At 39.5% G+C, this 22923-nt stretch overlaps 1 protein-coding gene across 4 annotated transcripts in view; it reads right to left on the bottom strand.

Moving 5' to 3' along the window:
- The window catches only part of epha3 (eph receptor A3), a 99242-nt gene that overhangs the window by 4106 nt on the left and 72213 nt on the right, over positions 1-22923 (bottom strand). For 2 of the 4 annotated variants that reach the window (XM_038720254.1, XM_038720252.1), the window contains exons 11-16: positions 19820-20005; positions 16435-16496; positions 14102-14311; positions 11408-11557; positions 10533-10726; positions 3866-4021 (exon numbers count right to left, since the gene is read on the bottom strand). In XM_038720254.1, the coding sequence (XP_038576182.1) occupies positions 3866-4021; positions 10533-10726; positions 11408-11557; positions 14102-14311; positions 16435-16496; positions 19820-20005 (958 nt within the window). Of the gene's footprint in view, positions 1-241; positions 360-3865; positions 4022-10532; positions 10727-11407; positions 11558-14101; positions 14312-16434; positions 16497-19819; positions 20006-22923 lie in introns of all 4 variants that reach the window. The other 2 variants (XM_038720256.1, XM_038720255.1) reach the window with 2 other exon arrangements.

Genomic DNA, 22923 nt, shown 5'->3' on the forward strand with positions numbered 1-22923 from the left:
GGCATCATAATTGCAGTAACTCCATTCTGATTCCAGGAAGCTTGTTAATAAATTTTGCAACTTTCCAATGTCTGTCTTTTACTTTTGTTTGTAGTTACTGCTTACAGCTGGATGGAAACATTGCTATTGAGTTATCACTGAAAACTATCCCTTTAAAAGTCAGACAAGTGAAAGCCCATCAGTGGTTCTGGAGGTAGGTTACTGCTCCCAGACGAAGCCTAGGTCTTGGTCTTCCACCCACCATCCAGAGCATGAGGAGGCGGAGGGGAGCTGGATGTTAGAGAGTGGTGATTCCCATGGATGGCTCCCATTCTGGGCAAGTGGCCGGTGTGACGTGGACCTCTGTCAGAACCACTCTACTGAGACACAGCCAGGCCCAGCAACATTAACACATTAAATTGAATGTCATACGTATGTACTTTATACTTTCTCTAGACTGGAATTCAAAAAAATCATTTTGGTCATAATAAATCAGGCTAAAGCCTTAGAAAAGGAAGAGACTATATAGAGAATATAAAGTACCACTGAGAGAAACTCCCATGTTTGTGAACATTGTAGCAAAAGCTTATAACCTCAATATAAACAGAAAATTGCATATTTATTAGTGACTAGTGGATGGTTCTTTTAGCAAAATGATTACAATTAAAAACTACCAAGTAAATCCTTGAAAATAATAACTTAAAAAAGCTAAAAAGCATACATTAGTAAACATAATTGATATTAACTATGTTGGTGAGCCTCTGCTTAGAAATGTGGAGGTCATAATTAAGTCTTATTTTCATTTACCACTATATGATGCTTTAATGCTTTTAGAGTCATATCATGCTTTTACGATAGAACCATTAATCCTGTTGAGTCCTGTTTTTTAAAACTATTGAGTGGGGCCAGAAGGGTAAAGGGGACCCTCTCCTGCCCTTAGGCTGTCCAAGAGTACAATGACATTGGAAAAGCACACAAAATAAGACATGAACTCAAACCACAACAGTGTTGCAACACATTCTAATTTCATAGGAAGATAAGCTTGAGGTCATGTGAAGTAAAGTTTTATGCATTGCACTGTTTAGGCTTCCCAATATGTCATGGGATTTCAGGAAATGTTCCCACTTAAAGTTATTGTGGGCAGTTGAACCAGTGATAGATAAGTTTTGATGTCTTGAACATTGTCCAAAGACCAAAAACTTCAATCACCATTATACATTTGAAACTCTAACATGTAATATCTAATCTCTTGTGCCGAAATGCTGTTCTTTGAGAGTCGAAGCACTTGTGTTATTATCTTCTCTCTATGTTTTCCATGTCTGAGCAAAAGAGCTCTCCTCATTATTAGAGTAGCAATGAGTATAAATCAGACTGACCACATGAGTAATCTCAAGAACAGACAGTGATAAATGAATTAAATGAGTTTCACACATGAGATATGATTATAAATCATACTAATAGAAACATAAAGATTCAGATAAAAAAGATTAACAGTTGAAAGTTTCTTTCTACAATATGTCACATTGTTAACTCAGGAATTCCCATCAGTCCAGAGCAAAACTTTTGTAAGGTATTTTTTCTTCAGTGTGGTAGTGTTTTTCATGAACTGAAACCAACCAACGTTAACCATATATTAATACATAAATACACAAGGGCACAGGCTTGTTTGTTAGGTCATGTTATGACAGCCTTTCTCAGGATCACAGTCCTGATTTGGCAGCAAATCCATCTCAGTATTTTGTCACTTCAGAGGGCTTTCCTCTGTCCAGAAGTTTAGGTGATCACTTCCTCAGTCAAACCTGTAATGAACTTTGCATGCACTCTGTCCAGATGAAGGAAATAGTCCAAATGATGCAGTATTTCCTACTCAATCCATTCTATTCTGTCTCGAAAAGGATTTCAGTTACTCCAACCGATGACTCAGCGCACTGCAGCCAAGTATGATTACTGTTCCTGAGAGGTCAGAGCATCGCCAAGCCTTGTGCTGAATATCAAGGCCAAGATTAAGACTGTACAAATCAATAGAGAAATCTATATTGAGAAATGCATAGTCTCAGCCAAGGCTGCTAGCCTTGTAGCTGAGCTAGCCTTGGGTGCCTTAGCCTCAGCCTTCAGTGAATTAATACTGCAGTGATCCAATTTAGCATATAGCTACAGAGCTATATTAGGGTTCCTTCATTGCTGTTTATCTGGGGTGTACTTTGTCAATAGGTGGATTTCCACGTAGTCTGAATTGTGAACTTTTTATTGATTAAACTGGTTCATTGAAAAAATGGCATGAGAAATGTCAAGAGAAAAATTTAAGTTACCCTGAGCAAAGAGATTGAGAAATAGAGTGGAGATACAGCAAATAAGAATAAGCTGAGAAAGAATGAGACAATATCCAATTTAAAGTCTATTCATCCAAACAAATGTGCCTTCCACAGCAGCGAGACAGTGCTCTCTTCTAAGAAAGCTGCACATTGCATCTTGTTCCTTTGATGTCTTTGGTATAAAGCATTGCCTCGCATTTCCTAATATAATATTTCTAGAAAATCTTTAAACATGTTTCTGTTATGTTAAGTCACTGCAATTTATAGCTGCCAGTGTGGGAAGTTGCCTTTGGCATAGATGTAACCCACTCTTTGTCTTCGAAGTACTTTTAAGGGCCCGTGCTGACCAACTACTAACAACTCTAAGGACGCATATTACACATTGCAACACTGTTAATGGCTGCTGGTTTGGTAAGCAGGAACTGGAATGACAGGAGTCACAGCTGGCTGCAGCACTGACCACCCCCCCACCACCGCCACCCCCCCTCCCCGCTGCTGTCATCAACACAGTGAATGGCTGCTTTGATCACAATGATTAGTAATGTCCAATTATTTACCCAGTCACATTCCACATCAATTAAATGAGCAGCAGGCCAACAGAGCGAGGGACAAAGAGAGAAAGACAGGGAAAAAGAGTCAGAGAAAATGTCTGCAATCTGACATCAAGCAAAAAGAAAACAACAAAAAGATGGAAAACTAGTCAGCTGTCCTTAATTTTCTCAAGTAGCTGCACTCTGAACTATGAGTCTAAAGGAAGCTTATTCATCAGCATAATCTCCCAGTATCACTGTGCTTGTGATTCATAATAGCTTTCAGACTGCCTGTACATGACTCTGGCCAGAACCTGATCCACTATCTCAGAACCTTTTGTCAGCCTAATGATCCTGTCAGCAGATAATCTGTTACTTATTGATTGAACAATGACTGACCGGACCTTGTCAGTGTGTGAGAGAACATGCTGTAGGCTCTGCAGAGTGTGAGCTCCAAATGTGATTTCTCTAGATTTGGCTTCAAAATAACAGTAATCTCTGCTTGATCTTTGCTTTGCATTTTAATGTTTCACTCTCTTTTCAAGAGAGTGCCATGCATACCTATTTGACAGCGTTAACTTTATTTGCTCTTTCAAAGGCCTCTCTCTCTATACTCTTTTATCTTGTCAAATCTCCCCCCTCTCGTTCCCTCTCTCAATAGTTTCTCTCTCTTATTCCCTCTCCCTTACTGAACTCTCAGTTCTTCTCCTCTCTTTCTGTCTCTCTCCCCTCTCTCTCTCTTTTTTCTTGTTCTCTAGTTATCTCTCTTTTATGTAATGCTCTCACCTTCTCCCTCGGTGGTCATACTTGCAACATTGAGAGCGTGGCTAAAGGCCTGTCATTGTGAATTACCATGACTCTCATCTGGACACCTTTAGTAAGGGCTCTATAGCTTTCTTTACTTACTGAGAACAAGAGTATTTGTGTGTGTGTTCTTCACCAAGAGCCTCTTCAAATTCCTGGGCCTTGCCACTGGAGGCCCTGTCAACACTGCTGACATGAATAGGCAGAGTAGCTGTGTGTCTGTGTGTGTGGTTGTCTTACTCTGTGGAGGTCTTGGCCAGTGTGTCACAGGAGCTGTAGCTGACCCCAGAGAAGGCCTCCTTGCAGGGCAAGGTCCTCATTCCATCCATCCAATCACCCACCGTCCCCATTGGGGGTACCTCTGAACTGCTCCTGTCCAACAACAAGTTGGCCGGCCTGAGAGGTCACAGGGGCAGGAGAAACACAAAAGATAAATTGACAATGAATAAACACATTTCCTTGAGTAATAAATTACATGGCACATATTCAAATAAATAAAAATGGAGTTTTTAGCCTAGTTTCAGGAACACAAAGAAATGGGCGCCACCCAGATTGTCACATATTTACACAGCTTTGTGTATTTTAATAATATATAATAAAATAGACAAATAATATCTTAACATATCTCCATAGATCTTATTGCTATTGCAGTTCTATACTGCTTTTCTGTTTCTGTCATTTGTGCACTGACAACACCAAGTAACAGTGTCACAATGGGCTCCTGGGTCGCATAGATCATTTACAGATTTAACCACAAGACTCCTGCACTGGACATACAACTCTCCAAGACTGGTTTGTCCAAAATGTTAGTTGTGGAGATAACATAAAACATCTTAAATCTTTTACTGATATTTTCATTCATTTTCTGCTTGCTGATTGAAACTGTCCGTGACTTTTTAGTGTAACCATGATTAACAAATTATTATTAGTAAACAAGGTCCTCCTGACTGGAAGTTGTTGCTGAAATGGCAAAGCGTGTTGACCATAGTTGTACACAGCCTGTTGGTGGGAGATTAGAAACTGAAATAAACTGAAATAAAAACTGATTTGGAAGTGAAAGCAGCAGTGAAATTAATCACTTCAGATGACATTATACATATTCAATTCCTGGAGCCTTGCCTTAAACTTAACCTAAATACTAACCTTACCATAACCGTAAACCAAGGCTTTACTGTAAAACATAGTGATGGGACTTGCATTTTGTCCAAATAAGGAAGGTGAGTCCCAACAAAGTGAGTAAGAGATTTATGTCCACTCAACATGAGTAATACTCTCTCTCTCTCTCTCTCTCTCGCTCACACACTCACGCACACACACACACACACACACTCACTCACTCACTCACACACACACATACATACACAGACTGGCCTCATGTGTCTGTTGCATACAGTAAACCTGCACAATGCCTTTGGGCTTTCAATACAGGGGGGAAATCAAACCGTCACACAAAATATTTTCATAATATATTTAACATATTCAAGAACAAGATTACTAACAAAAGCGGCATCAGTTTCTGTCTGAAGTCATTACAATTTCCTACAGTACATGTGCCATGCGGCAAAATGCAATATTTGATTTGATTAGACTTGATGGTTTCTATTGGATTAAATCAAATTAAATGCACTGCGTTGGGCTTTAGAGTGCTCAATCAACAGTGGAGGGTGAAGGAAAGGCTGCAGGCACTGTTCTGACTTGCTCTGATTGATGGTTCCCGAAGATGGGGCGGGAGTAAGGATGAGAGAGGTAGAAAGACGTACAGAGAGCAAGACAGGAGAGTGAAGGGGAGGCTGAAGATGACAAAGAAAGCTATTTTTTTTATTATTAGTGTCTAATCTCTGATGTCACTATGCTGTGTCTTATACAAATGTGGTAGACTGTTAGGCAGGAAATAGGAAACCAGGTCAAACCACATTTAGTCAAAGTGGTACTCAAAACACAGTGGCCAATCAAACAATAGCCAAATAAGGGATTAGTAAGAGCATTTTTTTGGTGTTTATTGCTGTATTGTGAGTGGCATTTAAAAGTGGGTTGCAAAGGCACTCTTTTTTATAAGGACACACTGCACCTGTCTTGCAGAGTAGACAAAGGCACCTGCGTCAAGACAGGCACACACATACACACACACAAGGGAATAGAGCCTCACGAACAAGGCAGGACAGAACAGAAAAAAAAGGTAGTTCTCCCTCGGGGAATACTATTCATAGCCTTGTAAATAAACTCATTAGAATACCAGGAAGTCCACCTCCGCTTGACTGATTTGGATTGGCAGGGAGGGTTAGAGCCCCTTTGTGTGTTCTGGGAAATATTCCCCAAGGTTAGTGTACCTGCAGGGAGTGAGGAAGGTGTAATTTCATATGGCAGGGGAAAAAGCTTTGACTGTAACATTTTCTTTTAGTAATTTCTTTTTTTTTTAACAAATATAGGGGACTTTAGCAGCATTTAGTCTTTTTGGTAAAATCTGCATTGGAATTCAAAGGAATATAGGGCCTATGTACAATAACAAAGTTTAAATAAACCATGAATACACAGTTCCTCAATTCTCTTGGGATGTTTTGTATAAAATCACCATTTATATAATTACCTCAACTTTTTTGCTTGAAAGTGGTGGATGAGGCATTTTATGTCCTCTACTCCAAACAAAATGTAGCCTCAATTTGCTCAAATAATCATCTTATAATAATAATTTTAAAAAAAATTATGGTGGAGTGAGTAGTATGTATAGCCACATATGCTCTTATTTGTTAACATTTATGTATGCTCTTATTGTGAAAAATGGCGATTAAAAAAGTTATTTAGTTTAGTGGTAAATATTCTTACCAGTGCAACTAGTTTTTCTTTTGTTGTTTTTCCCTCCTGTTGGAGATAATAGGTACCTTACTGCACTGGTTAATTGTAAGCAGTCTCTACACTTATTGTGCTGAAGCAATATACGATCAAAAGAATGTTGCAATAAAAAGTCAAGCAACAATGACAAAAACACCATACTAAGCTAACAAAGTGGTTCATATAGAGAGATGAAAAGCGAGATGATATCTCAAACAGAGACAGAAAAAAATGGAGAAAAAAGATGCATTTGAGGCAGTGGAGTGGGTGTTGTTACAATGATTGAGTCTTTTCCTGCCAGATCAGAGGACTGTCAAAATGCTGAGGGCCCCCCAGGACCCCCTGGAGAGACCGGTTTGTAGGAGAAGGGAGGAATTGGGGGCTGGAAGGTGGGGGTGGTATGCATGAGTGGAAAAGATGGAAGTGTATGAATCTCCCTGAGAGGACACTGGAACTATTTTTATGAGAAAAAGAAGCGCAAAAACATTTGTTACTTTTTTTTATTTAAATGTAAAATTTGTCATGATCAGAATGCCTAACATTATAACTTTGTCAGAATAAGAATTTTCATCTTATTTGGAGGATTATTGATCATCTCCTCTCCTCTTCACTCCTCTTCTACTTTTTCTCCTCTGATCTCATCTCCCCCTTTATCCTCTGCTTTCCTTTCCACTCTCCTGTCTCTTCTGAGAGATAAACTGCAAATAACCTTGTTTCCCCTCCCTTATCATTTTCTTTGTTCCTTTTGTTGTTACATTTTCAGCAACATCTCACAGCAACTCAAGAGACAAGATGATTGGAGAAAAAAGAGAAAAAGAGGGATGTGATGAAGGAGAAAATAAAGAGAAAAGAAAGCATCTTACGGCAGAGGGGGGTTTCAAAACCCCTCATGGACTTAACACTATAAAAGAATGCAGAAAACACTCGCTGGAACAGAAGGAAGTATAAATACACCGGAGAAAGAATAAAGTCTAACCCCTTCTCGTATTCTTTCCCTTCCCCTTTTCTGCTCTATCTTTCATTCTTTTGACCTCCAAATAACCAGGGCGGTGTAGTCTCTTGTTTTTAGAGCTCTCAAGGGAGGAGCGAGGTTGAGGAGAAGAGCTTGAACAGATTCATGTGGGCAGGACAGAGAGGGAGGAATAAACCTCTTACTGAGTTACTGGGACTATTCCCAGGGTGTCACTGGGAGAGGTAAGACTGAGATACTGTATGAGGCCAATGTCAGGCCTTTGAATTGGAATTTTAATATGTGGCCATTTGGTATCCACTGCCCCTGTTGGATGTGATGGATATGATGTTGTTTTAATCAATACTACTCAGGTGGTCTGAGGGAAGCTATTAACCTAAACTGATAAAAGTGTGACATTTTGATTTGATTACAGTCAAGCACGCAGAGTTTTAGGTAGATCTTTTGACTCAATTTCCTTACATTTTAACATGTAGTGTAACAAGTATTGGTCTTCAATGCACTGTATCTGCAATGCTCATGTACCAGTTTTCTGTTCTTCTCCACTTACTCGGTTTACACATTTTGATGGTGTTGCCCTATTATCTGCCTTTTTATATCCTTATAAAAGACTAGACTTTGCATAAATATCTGCATTCCTTCCATAAACTGGTTTCCTTACACTAATAGAAAACTTATTTCCATTTCCATTCCCAGTCCCAAACTTGACCTACAGGCCAAGATCCACACAGACACTGATCGCAGCTCAGTTCCATTTCCAGCCATGGAAGTCCAGTCCAGGTTAGCTCTTGTTCCACACCAATTTCCAGCCCAGCCCTAACTACTGAAAATGAATAAATTACAGAAAGGAATACTGTAACATATTTGATTTGTAGCTAAAGGCTCACAGAGGCTTGTCATTACTAATTTAGCCTTTTGTGGCATGGTGAAAAACTTTATTATGTAAAAAGCCCAAACTATGTCTGTAGCAGTGCATTACTGACCATTGCAAATTAACATTGGTTGACATGCATTTAGAGGGAGTACTAATTGTATTCTCCCACTTTGGTTGCAGCCCTTCCCATGTTTTGTTGTAAGGAAACACATTTTTCAGTTTGAAAACAAGATAACCTGTGATCTCACATGTTTTAGACACAGTGTAAATCCAGTAGGATAGACAGTGACCTCAAAGCCTGACTGGGCTCCTGTTGCCCCATAATTAGTCTCTGACAGCCAACCTTGGCCCACTGACCCCAGTCCCTCTCCATCCACATGCAGTGACAGTAAACTCTGACCAGGTCCCACCCCTGAAGCCTCCAGATGCTCTACTCTGGTCCTAAGCTTTGGTCTAGGCTTTGTGGAGGAGGGGGTGCTCCATTAGCCAGCCAGGACAGCCCTGAGACAAACGAGGTGTAGGGAGCTGAGTGCAGCTGCTCATGCTGTGCAACTGCCGCCAACACACACACACACACACACACACACACACACACACACACACACAGATACACACATGCACACACAGTTCTCATAAATCACTACAGCCGTCTCCGTCAGCCAGCCTGTGCTCGCCCGGTGTTAAAAGCCAATCAGGGAAATTACATGCAAACTCCAAGGGACCTATTTTCACTTTCTTAAGAAATCATTAGTCAATGTTATGAGCTTTGACATCTCCATAATACCGTGGCTGTCTGATGCAGACCCAGCGCCTGTCCCCCTCCCTGCTCAGAATTGACAACTGTACATGGGTTGCCCTACTTCCCCATGGCCCCCTGGAAGGGAATGGTGGTCGCAACAAAAAAGTAAAGCGTGAGGGAAAGTAAAAAGGAGGAACAAATGTAACATATGAACAAGTGAAAAAATAGAAGGGAAAATGATATTAGACTGCATAAACCAGAGATGGGGACTTAAGTTGCACACACAGTGACTTCAGACTTGACTCGTGACTCTTCCACAAAAGATTTCAGACTTTTTAGGAAATGTCTAATGAGCTTGCTGTTATTCCTCTCCCTCCATTATTTCTAATCTACCTATGTAACACGTAGTATCTGCTGCGCGCGGCCACACGTGAGAGAGGACAACAAACACTGGCAGCTGCTGTGCCATTCATCATGAACTTTGACTTTAAAACTTCATACAACAAGGCCCAAACAAAGAAGCGCAGAACGCAAAATAGGTTTGTAACCTGAGGTTAGTAAACATGTTTAGCTCAGCATTGGCCATCTAATGTTAGCTTGCTTCTTGCTTAAGATACGACCTACGAGAGGTTAACTCCGACTGGTTCGTTATTAAAAGATGAACGAGCGTTTGTTTACTTGCCAAATTTGTGGTGATCGATTAACGTAATCATTTACGTCCTGCTGGCTGTCATCACATTAATTATTAACGCTGGCTGCAAACAGGTTACAGGTTTATTGTTGATCATGTAACATTACAGTTTTATTTAGTTTTAACGTTACACTGGTTTGACAGTCTGGGGTGTGTGTTGACTTACAGTAGGCTAGTTAATAAGTCATTAATTGCATTGCACATTACATGGTTGTGCTCTATAAGTGAAAAACAGGTTACAGTTACAGAATCCCTTATAACTATGCAGTTTTATAAGCAGCCTGGATTGAACGCAGCAGGTGATACAACATTCATTAAAACCACGAGTCACTTGAGACTTGACTTGGACTCTAGCTCAGTGACTTCTGAGCATCTTTGGCATGAACAAAAGAAAGCTGAAAATAATTAATTGTTGTACATAAATAAAGGGGGAGGTTGTGATAACTCAAGCTAATTTTGATGTATCCCCCTGCAAACACAGAAAGCAGGAAGGCAATTTTTATGCCAAGCTCCTGCTGTACTACTAGTCTACTGCTGCTGTACAAACAGGAGTGCACCAAGGGAGACAGACATTTAAATCTATTACAAAACTGCACCCCTTTGTCCTTTTGTCATCCATTCCATTATGCTGAATTGTGCATAACTGATTACATGTTACTGCCTTTTAGATTCAAAGTATCTCCTAAAACTGGATGGAAACTTAGTCACTCATTCACATTTAGCAGGCTGCAGAATGTGAGTTGTTACTGTATGCACACACACACACACACACACACACACACACACACACAACAAAAAAAAAAGTACCTGGATGTGGTGTTGGCTGTAATTTTGAGGCTACCAGGGTTGCGAATGAGTTTATCCAGGATGCTGACAATCTGTTCAAACTTAGGGCGGTTGTTCCTCTCTTTCTGCCAGCAGTCTAACATCAGCTGGTAGAGGGTAGCAGGGCAGTCCATAGGTGGGGGGAGGCGGTATCCCTCATCTACGGCCTTTATTACCTACAAGTAAGAAGGAAAACGCAAGACTTGAGAAATGATGGATGTTCAGCATCAAAACGACATCTAATATTCTCTACTATAGTAGTTACAATACTTCTTTTTATCATCAAGGTTTTGGTTGGAAATGTTCAGTATATAATTATGTAGAGATGGATCACACATATTGAACTTTGTGATAAAATATTTGATATAAGATACTGCACTTTTGGAGCTACTTGTCGCATTATCTTTTGTTGTTTTGTCAAGTGGTGTGTTTGGGGTTAATTTTGTGTGTTGCATGGGTCCTGGGGAAAAATAGTCTTTGCTTCACTGAATGGGGATCCTAATAAATGAAATGAAATTATTCTACAATTATACAACAATTTCTGAATGAATAAAATGCACCAATCCCCTTTAGACCTGTTCAGAACAAACCCTAACTCAAGTTTTTCACTATTTGGGTCTTGATATTTTGAAGGTTTAACATCACCTGACACTACTTTATACAATTGACATTGAAAAGTAGTGCTAACAATGTTTCTACAGTGTCCTGCTGCATCTCATCTAAATCAGTAGGAGTTGCTGGTGCCTCACTTACCTTCCATCAGTAATATGTGCAAAAATGCAAAGCTGGCAGCACTGCCACAGTGGTGGGTGACCACAAAGATGCACCTGCTAACCTGGCAACATGGCAGTACTCACATCCTGATTGGACATCTCCCAGTAGGGCCGTTCGCCATATGACATCACTTCCCAGAGGACAATGCCATAACTCCAAGCATCACTGGCTGATGTAAACTTCCTGTAGGCAATAGCCTCTGGAGCTGTCCACCGGATGGGGATCTTACCTCCCTGAGAGACAGCAAAAATAAAAGAAAGATTAATCACTCATTCAGTTTAGTACCACATATCACACATACTATATCACAAGATTAAATCCTTGGGTGACAGCCATATGTTAATTCCAGTTTTATGTTATAAATATTACAAAAAGTACTGCAGCTCTGTACTGCATGATGCATATATGTATTATTATACCCAATACACACAGGTTTATATGCAAAGAATGCATGCCCTGAAGGATTCAGACCATTTTTTGAGCTGTCCTGAAACCCTTTAACCCCATAGGGCTTTGTGGTTTAGACTGAGCATGCTGATCTCAACCGCAGATCCAGAACTGTTACAGTTATCTGAAATATTTTTTTTGTGTTGTGTGGAGGACCTGCAGTGAAACCTTCAAAAGAGATTTTTAACATCACATTGATTAATTTGCTCTTCTACACTGGCAGGTATACCTATTCACATTAAATATAAGTTTAAAATGTAGGATTTGAAAGTAGACATAAAAGTGACATTGAACCTTATTATAACAAAAATAATGCCCATATTCAGTTATAATTTTGAAGAACCTTAAAGAATGAAACACATTAATCAAACCATAATCGAAAATTTCCTGTATAACCTCTCACTGTAGTGTCTGCTGCATTTGTCATTCTAGCTGAGAAGCAGGACAAATGAAGAAAATGGATCTGAGGAAAGGAGGCTGGTGGCAGCCAAAGCTAACAGAGACATCGGCCAAGTCACTCAGCTCTTGCCTGGTGCTGTGCAGTCTCAGACACACACACACACACACACACACACACACACACACACACTGCCCCCTAAAAAACACACTCTTATATTGTCTGATCTGTAAAGAACACTGGGGAATGTATAAGACACATTGTAAACACAAACGTAACAATACACACTCAATGGTGTGTGAACACTAGTAAAACTGTAGATTTTTGACTAAAATGTTGAAGCTAGAAAAAAAATTAGAAAAGAAAGTTCCATGGCTGTTTATGGCTGGATGGAAATGCTACTAGCATGTGTGGAGCGTTGTCACACTGACTGTTTATTTGACAAGCAATTCTCCGCCAGCAAATTATACTGTGTTTAAAGGGGCTGCACGAATGGTCTAGACCACAGGATTGTATGATGTAAATGACCACACACACACACACGCTGCAAAAAGTACAGGTTAGGTGTGCCTGCTGATAATGTTTCATTTTGTGACTTTTGTGCTTTAAGAAGGGAAACAATATAAAACACTGCAAATAGGGAAAAAATGTTTTTGATATTTTCAGTACAAAGACGTTGACCCTTGTTTCTCATCTCACCTCACCTGGTTGACTGACTTTGAGGTTTTTGTTCTTAAGGTTTCTCTTAAGATGTTACTTTTTCTTTGCCTGAACATTGTATATAAAGTTGCACATTTGCAAGTCCATTCATGTTGTTTTATAGTGTCATCATCTAAAAAAATTGAAAGAGGAGTCTGAAAGCAAATGCATCACCGAGGTTGAAACATTAAATACATCAGGAGACAATGGGCAAGAAAATGTAAAAATAGCATGATCAATGTCTCAATCTGTTCCCTTGGCACAAACCATTTTTCAATTATAACAAACCTCTAAAAGTGACTTACGTTGCTTTTAAAAGTAGGTGTATGTTGTCCCTTTTTCACCTATGCTTAGGACAAATGTGCCCCTTACTGTCTGATAAAATTCACCAAATTATGTAGAGCTTCCAAATGCACTTTTGGAATAAAACCTAAAACATAACCCATGGTGTGAATGTTGCAGTGGTGGATGAGCCAACAAAGCATTTTACCACACACATAAACAAGACAACTCTGTATTGATTTAATGCATCCCTTCAGGGCATATTGTGCTCAGAGTGGTCCTCTCCATGACCCAGTTGGTGCATGGTTTGCCATGTCTGTACTGTGATTCAGGGAGGCGAAGCTCTGTGGATTTATGTTGGTCTTATCACAACTCTGCTTTTATTTATGTGTTGCTCTCCCTCGCCATGCCAGGAGAATAGAAGAGGGACGCAGTGTGTGTGAGTCTGTGTGCTGAGATTATCTGAGTATACAGAGTGTGTGTGTGTGTGTGTGTGTGTGTGTGTGTGTGTGTGTGTGTGTGAGAGAGAGAGAGAGAGAGAGAGAGAGAGAGAGAGAGAGAGAGAGAAAGAGAGAGAGGAGCAGAGGATGGAGGTCTGAATGTTCAGCCCATTTCATAATAATTTACATTATTATTAGGTCTGTACAAGTCCCACATTTAAAGATAAGAACATCACTCCTATTTTGTTCTGATCTGATATTTACTGGAGATAAAATAGAATTATTCTGATTAAAAAAAGGGAACAAGAGATGCTGTAGCCAGTTTGAGGGCAACAGTAAAGGGGAGTAATGTATTCTGTACCAAGTTGCATTGCTGGGTTCAGGGAGTTTTATTTAACTTTGTATTTAAAGTAAAACATTTCTTGAGTAAACAGTGAGCCCCAGGACAACGCCCAAAATCTTTGTTCATCATTTCATTAATGTCCTTAGATTGTGTCTGTGTTCCAGCTCACCCTGGTGGTGTAAGCCGCCTCCGGGTCGTCCTCCAGGACTCGGGAGAGGCCGAAGTCTGACACTTTACACACCAGGTTGCTGTTGACCAAGATGTTCCGAGCTGCCAGGTCTCGGTGAACGTAGCCCATGTCAGACAGATACTTCATGCCTGAGGCGATGCCACGCAGCATGCCAACCAGCTGGATGCCTGTAAACTGGGCATCATGTTTCTAAAAGAAAAAAACAGAAGAAGAGAGAAAAGAAAGGTCCAAGCGTTAATGCCACACTTTTAATATATATTGTATGGAACACAAAAGGAGTCTGACCTTTCTCACCATTTGCATAAAATGAAACCTTTCTACATTAGCATCCACAGCATTTTCATTAACCTTTAAAAACCACCTTTGACATTATGTAACTCATCTTCAGCTCAACTGTGAAATACCAGAGTCAGTGACACATTAATGTATGGAAATTAGGATCAGACCAATATATAAGTTAAATGGGCTTTCTTTTCAATCAGTCCAGTTACTGTTCCACTACTTTGATGCTATTTTATTTCATATTTCATATGTATTGTGTAATGGCCAATCTCATGACCTCATGGGCCCTTTATCTTGAGTTGACCTGATTTCAGTTTAAGAGTCCCAGAGTCTAAATATAATTTTTGAAGGCTACTCCTCTCTCTCTGACAAGTATTATTATTTAGCACTGAAGCACTGAAGGTTTAACGTGCACAAATGAATACATATAACTCACTCAATAAAATTAATTTGAAAGGTATAAAATATGGGCTCAGTGGTTTTTAAAAGCATATGTGTGTTGATCTTCAGAAAGCCACATTGCTTCTCAAATAAGATTGTGGAAAAAATCTGTTTATAATGTAAATCCTTAAAATCTCAATTGGATTTTTTAGCTGAACAAAATGTTTGCAAAGTGATTAGATGCAGTATTCAAATATATACTGAACAAGATATAAACACAAAACACATTTTCTTCAGTTTGCATTGGCGAGCGTGAGTGTTTACACTGGTTTACACTGGCAAGTGTTTATGTAATCCTATATCTCTAGAAGCGAAATAAATCTCAACAAAGGAGACACGAGGACAGCAAACGCTTAAGATGATGAAACACCATTAGAAAGTAGAATGTCTGTCTGTATGTTTGTCCTTCCACATTTAACTTGTGAGTGAGTATGGTTTGCCTGTCTTCACACCACATCATTTGCGAGATGTGCGTATGACGAGTGTGTTTTCAATTGAAAACCAACCGGTCCCACCTCACCCGCAGTTTCGTCTGGAGCAATTGGTGGCCAGCACCACCTGGCTTAGTCACTTCAAAGCTTTGCACATACAGAACAGACATAGACATAAACTACAATGCATAAGCTATGACACTGCCTGTGTGCGTGTGTTTGCACATATGACACATTTCCAGTGATGAAGTGCAGGCCTCTAAGAAAATGTCAGGAAACAACAGCTATAGAACTTCTCCTGCATCTGTCTGGACACTGTGCAGACACATGTGGAAAAGGGCTAAAACAAGCATCAGTACATATGCTTTCATGCCAATGTTGTGGCTTGGCTATGCTTTGGCTAATTTCAGTGACGCAGGTCAATTCCTCTTTAAGAGACGCAGACATGGCAAGAATCAAATTCACTCCTGGCCAGAAGAGCAGTGGGGATACAGTTCATAAAACTTTGTCATTTGATAAGTCCTGTATGGAGAACAGTCAGAAGTGCTAAAATCAAACAAGTGAGGAAATTTGCCAGTAGACCATATTGTCCCATAATAATAATAATAATAATAATAATAATAATAAATATCTATAATTTTCAAAACATGTTATTGTTATTTAAATAGAAAAAGGTTTCATGCAATGTTTTTTATTTTAAGGGCTTCAAGAAATTAATATTTAATCTATGCTTGAAGACTGAAGATCTAGATTGGTATTCCCTGCTTCATAGAGTCCTGCACTTTTAGGGCAAATAATTGGACTTTTTAATCCAGTTTTTTAATGCCTGTTCAAACCAATTGTAGCTGTTTGGCATTTGACATATGCACGCTTTGTAGGCAGGTGTCATTTTTTAAAGAGTGAAAGTAAAGAGTTATTGTACTGCTTGACAGAGTGATCTGATGTGTCATGTTTGAAAGCAATATCTGACGCGTGTTGTACAGACAGTTTTTTTTCACCACATTAAGGTGTTCCCTGCTGTGCGTTTCCTAATCCTCACCTCGCTATCAAGTATGTGTTCCCCCAACTGCCTCAGGGTGTATGCCTCTATGAAGCATCTATAATGCAATTTAGACTCCGAGCATGTGTGTGTATGTGTTTGTCCATGTTAATACTTACTCTCAAAAAACTGTCCAGGGATCCATTCTCCATGTATTCTGTGACAATCATGACGGGTTTGCCTGTAACAGAACGGAGAGGTTTCAATCTATGGTCACATCCTATCAGTGGTATGAACAACAACTTCTGTTTGCTGTACAACAGAACTACCAGCCAAACAATTCACCAAACAACAGGCACTGATAGCCCAACATCAGTTTTTTTGTATGAAAGTCAGGTTGTCAACATGGAGGGCTGTAACTTGACTTAAAGCAGACATTCATGGGCCCTGATAGGGACCAGGTTGATCTTACTCTCTTTTCTGTCTCTCTCATCCACACACACACACACACACTCAGCAGAAATGAAATGATCCTCATCATAGTTTTAGGGCCCCGGCAGGTCAGCTGTCAAAGTGTGACATCTTTATTTCTGTGGAAGATCTGGCTGTAAATCCACACTGCCGGCTATCATCTGTACCTGATCAGACTACGGCCAACACAAGGTTTATTACGAGGAAAAAGAAAAAAAATCTCTTTGAGAAACCTTTAAATCAGCCATTGTTAAATGAACAGCGTCAGTGTCAGGACTTGTTTGTGTCCCAGATGGCTTTGTTCTCCCTGCTTCACCCTTGACTTCCCACCAGCCTTATGCTTCTTCTCCATTTTATTCTGATTAATGTGCCCTCCTCCCCCTTGCCTTCTTTGATTCGCAACCTACCTTTTCTCTGCCCCTCATTCCCCACCACCCCAGTCTTTCCTTTTCCCTTTATCCCTCTTGCATGTATTAATGTGAACCCTCCCCGCATCTGGCGAGACGTTTTATTCAGGAATGGCAAGGGCTGAGAGGAGAGGGCAATGGAATCGGTTGTTAACAGAAATACATTACTATTCTATTACTATTACTCTCATTCTCTATTAGTCTCATTGGGAAAAAAAACGAAATAAAACTTTCCGATAATAATAGTGGACTGGCTAGCAGATCTGGTGTTTATTACAATCCAAAATGCCCCTGTGAGTCACTCTTGTGATCATCATGAAGGTTACATACCCCAATTTAAACAAACATTTTTTGCTTCTTAATTTTCTCCTGAAAAGACTTTCTAATGTAGGTTTTCACTTTGACATATAGGTTTTCTTTTTTTGCCACAGTATAAAAAAGAGATTTAACTCTCCCAAACATCATGGATTGTCTCAATATATGTGCAACACTTTCTCTTCCAATTACAGTAAAAAAACAAACAAAACAGATACAGTTAAACACCCTCCACCCACATCCCCCATCCCTAAAAGGCTGTGATGGATTGCTCCGTTTACCAGTGGACGGCTTTTATAGTCGCAGACGGGAACACACACACCCGGTCCTCCCTCCTGTCCTCCGCCCTCTTCCCTTCCCTCTTTCTCTGTATTCTCAACATTGGCAGCAAAGATAAAGGCCTCCAAGACCCTTTGTTCTGTGAACACAAGTGTGTGTGTGTATGTGTGAGAGCAGAAGAGAAAAGACTACGTGCGTGTGTGTGTGTGTGTGTGTGTGTGTGTGTTGTGTGTGTGTGTGTGTTTGTGCCTGCAAATATGCAGCCTGTGGATCAGCCAAAAGCAGCAGCAAGGTAAATGGGGTGTGAAAGTCTCAGGATTATTAAGAATTAACAGGAGCAGCTTAATAAATCACCCTACAGCAGTGTGTGTGTGTGTGTGTGTGTGTGTGTGTAGGTGTGTGCGAGGGCATATCATATGGGCCTCCTAAAACTATGCCCTGCTCTCATGCTGCTCCAGCTCATGTACATGTGTTCAGGGTATCCCTCCAAATGTTATATGTACACACACACACACACACACGCACACACACACACTCATAGTACCAAATACTGGGCTTCCCCTATTAGTCTAAAAGCAGCTAATGAAACCACAGTCCTCTGTTATTGCAGCAATGTTCACTGGCTGGACATTAATATGAAGAGTGGTGTACTGTAAAATGTATTAAACAAATAGTCTCAGTGATGAGGGATTACTCACATAAAAACTCTTTCACTTTCATGATGTACTGTGTTCCAAGCTGAACAACAAGGAGCCAGCAATACAACAAATTCAGCTGTATTGCTAGCTCCTTGTTGTTTCCTTTCCTTACAAAAGGTTTCAGTTATTTTGACTTTTTGTGTGTCCCACAAAAGGTTAATTTTTCTAAAATGAATTCACTTTCTGCCATTATATTTGAATCCCATATTTCTCCCAATACGTCCATGTGGTAAATTCAAAAGTTCATAGCATGTAAATAATTTCGGACATCTAAGTTACAATTCTGCCGTATAATTCCTGGTGACTCAAAAAAATTTATCAAAAGTTTGTCTGAAATATTAATTTGCTGTTTTTCTTAACTGTGTGTAGCTGTTGTCTGACATGCAAAATTATAACAAGAAAGCAAAGAGAATCAGAAAAAGAAGGAACATCAATCAAATAACACATGATGGTTTGATTGTCCTGTCTGTTGCTGTAACATTTTGATTCCTTTCTTTGGCAATACTGCTTTTGATATAAATTCAAATGGCTGAAAATTAAAAGACAGGGAGTGATTAAAGTATTTAGATTACACAAGAAAAGTCGAAATGTAGAAAGGAAGAAAAATTAGACAAAATAACAGGAACCAAAAATTGAGGACAATGAAGTAAGGGAAGTTCTCTATGCATTTTTTTCTACTCTTTAGTATAACCATACTGGAAGAGCTACTTAACAAGCCCGGTGCCGCAGGGAAAGATAGAGGCCAGGCCCGTTTCTCAGCGACAAAGTTCAGACTCATTATTTCCCTTTTTCTGCAGTCATTCCTTTTTAAAGAGGCCTTCTGTGTGCTAATGATAGTCTTATAAAGAGGCCCAGAGGGGAGCGAGTCAGAGATATGGATTTATGGATTCATGCCCGCTTTGGACACAGGCTTTGATCAGAGCACATTGATCTGCAGAGATTTACACCACGGCGACTCAATAAAACTCCTGCGCTCCTTCACAGAAGTGTCGGCCACTTTAGAGCCATTTGTCAAAGACAATTGCAAATCCGGAATCGGCATAAAGACTCTCTGGTGAGGCCGGATCTGTGATGGAAATCCTATCTCTGTTTTCTCTTACTCTGTACTATTTTATACTCTTCTATTTTATTCTATTATATTGTATTATGTTTTGTCATATTTTATTCTTGTGCTCAAACTTAATTTGATAAGCATCATTGACAAATGTCGGTTTTTCATTTTATTTTATTTAAGTAACAATCAACATTTATATAAAAGAAAATATGTGAACACCTAAATATGAAATATGGAATGGAAAAATAAAAATGGGATCAGTTAGATAACCAATAAGTTGACCTTATTTGTGTATGAATAACTTCCCTTTAATGTGCCTTTGAGTCATGGATGCACTCACTGCGTGTTACCACCCCCTCCAGCCTGATGATGTTGGGGTGGTCAAACTGTCCCATGATTGATGCCTCAGCGAGGAAGTCCCGCCTCTGTTTGTCTGTGTATCCTCCTTTAAGAGTCTTGATGGCCACACAGATCTCCTTCTTGCTGGGCAGCTTTAGGCGACCACTGCACACCTCACCAAACTCACCTAAAGATAAAATCACGGAGGATGCAACAAGTCAGGATAGAAACACTACACAGTGATTAACATTCAAGGCTATGATTTTGTAGTTTTCCATGATAGTATAAATGAAGGTATAGATATACTTTATCAATAACTTTATATATATATAAATGTGTAAGAAAGGTCCAAATGTTTGTTTGTTTGAAAATGCATGACAGATTACAATTCATGTGCTTAAAGTTGTGTGAATTGAAGATATGATAATTCATATTTTAATTCCCTATAGAACTTCCATCTTTCATGAATTAGTTATTGTTCAACTATGAACTAATTGTGTAAAAAAGCAATTTATTTAAAGTGTAAAGAAAATTCTGGAATTTATCAACCTGGGCCTTTGTCTCATAGGCTAATTGTGTCCATTCAAGCTATGGGTAATGCTAACTTTTCACTTGCCACCTCCGTTGTAGAGAAGGGACTATGAGAAGAAACTATGACAAAACATATCCAGTGTCACACAAAATTCTTTTAAATGCTTGTCTTTCACTCCACCCAACAGTAAAAACAAAACGTAGCCCCTGGGTTAGCTATTGTAGCTAACTCCGCAGGGATTTACTTCAGGGCAACTTACTGGGTTACTAAACTAGCTGTTGTCAGGTAACCTCTGAGTGTATGAAGCATGAAGTCACCAGTTTCATCACTGAGAGCATTGCTAGCTTAGCATGAGGCAGAAATACAGTCTGCTCAGTTCTTGTGCACTGAATTAGAATAGAAGTTCAACTGCTGTTTGATGTGTCACGAAAACAATTTGAACAGACGCAATGACCACTTAATGCCAAAGATGAAGTTGCAAATCAAGGAGGATCTTGATAATTACCTCTGTTATGACTCAACTCCTATTAATTAGGAAATGCAGTGATTTTGGTGAGACTGCATATTTGAGTGTTATGACCACTAACTATATATATATAGTAATGACTATACTATTAGTGTTATGACTAATGTGTAGTGATGATCCACCCGAATCCACAGTCAGCAGACAGCAAAGTGACCCCTCAACTTTCTTTCAGTGTCGCATTAAAACTTAGCGTCACTCAGCTTCCGCTCTGGGAGAGATCAATTAGCATTCCTTGCCGTCGAGGGTATGTGTGTGTTTACCTCAGCCTGGTGCCTGTGTGTGTGTTTCACTAGGTACTGTAAGCTTTGTAGGCAAGCTGGCCACTTCAAAGGCAGCCAGCCATGTTACAGCTGGTGACAGGGATTTGGCTGGACTGTAGAAGATGAGTGGAATGTGTATATCTGTGTGTACGTATTTCTGTGTGAGTGTGTTTTACTCCTTAATGTATATGCATATTGAGTGTGCTCATACGAGGTGATGTCAGAGCTAAGACATGTGCAGATCTCTCTACAATCCCCGTAGCAGCTCTGGATCAGAGAGCATGGGTCAAACCCTGGACTTGAAGCAATGGGGTCTGGAAGAACTTAAGCCAGAATAATTACAACCTGTCTAAATACCAAAAGCATGCCTGTTCGTTCCAGCTCTGCTCTGTTATTCTGGCCCTCAGCAGTGGACAAACGAGCCAGGCCAAGGCACCTTTTCATGTGGTCACTCTGAGAAAGAAGATCTTGGTCTAATAAAGCTTGATTAGGGACACTCGCTCCTTTCCTGTTCTAAGTAGAGCTATAGGTATCCCACTTTGATGTTAAAGTCTGACCCATGTAAGCAGAGCGGAGCATGTGTTTTGTCTTTTAACACACAATCACCGATTGGCAAGAGGATCAAAGTCTTGTTAACATGTTTAATGGAGACAGATGGGGATTGGGGTATGTTGTGTATTGTTCAGAGTGCTTATATGGTTTCATAAAAATCACACAGATGGGTGGTACGTTGTATTTAAACTGACAGACAAAAATGTTTACATCATTGCTTCGGCTTTAATGTTCACCTCTGGTGTTCACAATTGATTTAGAGTAGAGAGTTTTGATTGTCCCAGTCCCCTTCCCAGCTAACCTCCTTTACAATAGCATCTATAACACAAGGAGTTTTCTCACAGATGGTTTCTTGCATATTCTAAGATAAGCTTGTTTACTTAAGTTTGATCACCTTGGTATTTTTACTTAGCAGTTAGTGCCAATGCCTCAAGGGAGCTCTAGTTGCTAAATGCTAACAAAATAATCACAATTTTGTCTTGATGAAAAGCAATACATAATCAAAGGTGTGAATCTTAAGCTAAGTGAAGCATTGGACCATCCAATGAGAGTGTACCCCAAGTGGTTCCAATCATCTAACATCTAACATTTGTTGTTACCAATAAAGATGTCATCATCTTACCAAGTAAGATATAATGTTGACCGCCTGATTGCATCCTGAAATCTCATGATTTCACAGTTGCTTTCTAGCATAGACAGTAATATACTTATTGCATAATAATGTGATGTTGAACATGTAAGAATGGAGAGACTCTCAAGTAAATATACTTTGTCTCAGCTATGCACTGTGCCTATTATAAATGTATAGTGCATGATGGTATTAGGGTTCAACTGATTTTGGTTTTAGAAGGACGATGCAGATAGTAGCAATTATTATAATAGTTATAATAATGGTTATTAATACAATATTTACTCCTAATTATTTTTTTCTTTCCTATATACCGGCTATGTGGCATTAAATGTAAATTTAATGGAATGCGTCATTGGTCTGACAGATTTGAAGAGGTTAATGCTAAATTATAGCTGGATATAGATTCTACAATGAACACAAGTGCTTCATTTCAGAAATGGACAACACTTACTTGTCCATTTTTTTTCTAATAAAAAGAAACAAAAATGTCTACCAAATGTATTATTGTAGCCCTATAGAGATTGATATGCATTGACTTTGCTATGTACTATAAAAATGCATTGCGGAGTGCAGCAGAGTCCAGTGTGGAGTCAGGTATTAGACT

Source organism: Micropterus salmoides, unplaced genomic scaffold (assembly GCF_014851395.1).
Source record: "Micropterus salmoides isolate LMB-PRFRI ecotype aquatic unplaced genomic scaffold, ASM1485139v1 Ms_hic_scaffold_15, whole genome shotgun sequence".
Classification (NCBI taxonomy): domain Eukaryota; kingdom Metazoa; phylum Chordata; class Actinopteri; order Centrarchiformes; family Centrarchidae; genus Micropterus; species Micropterus salmoides.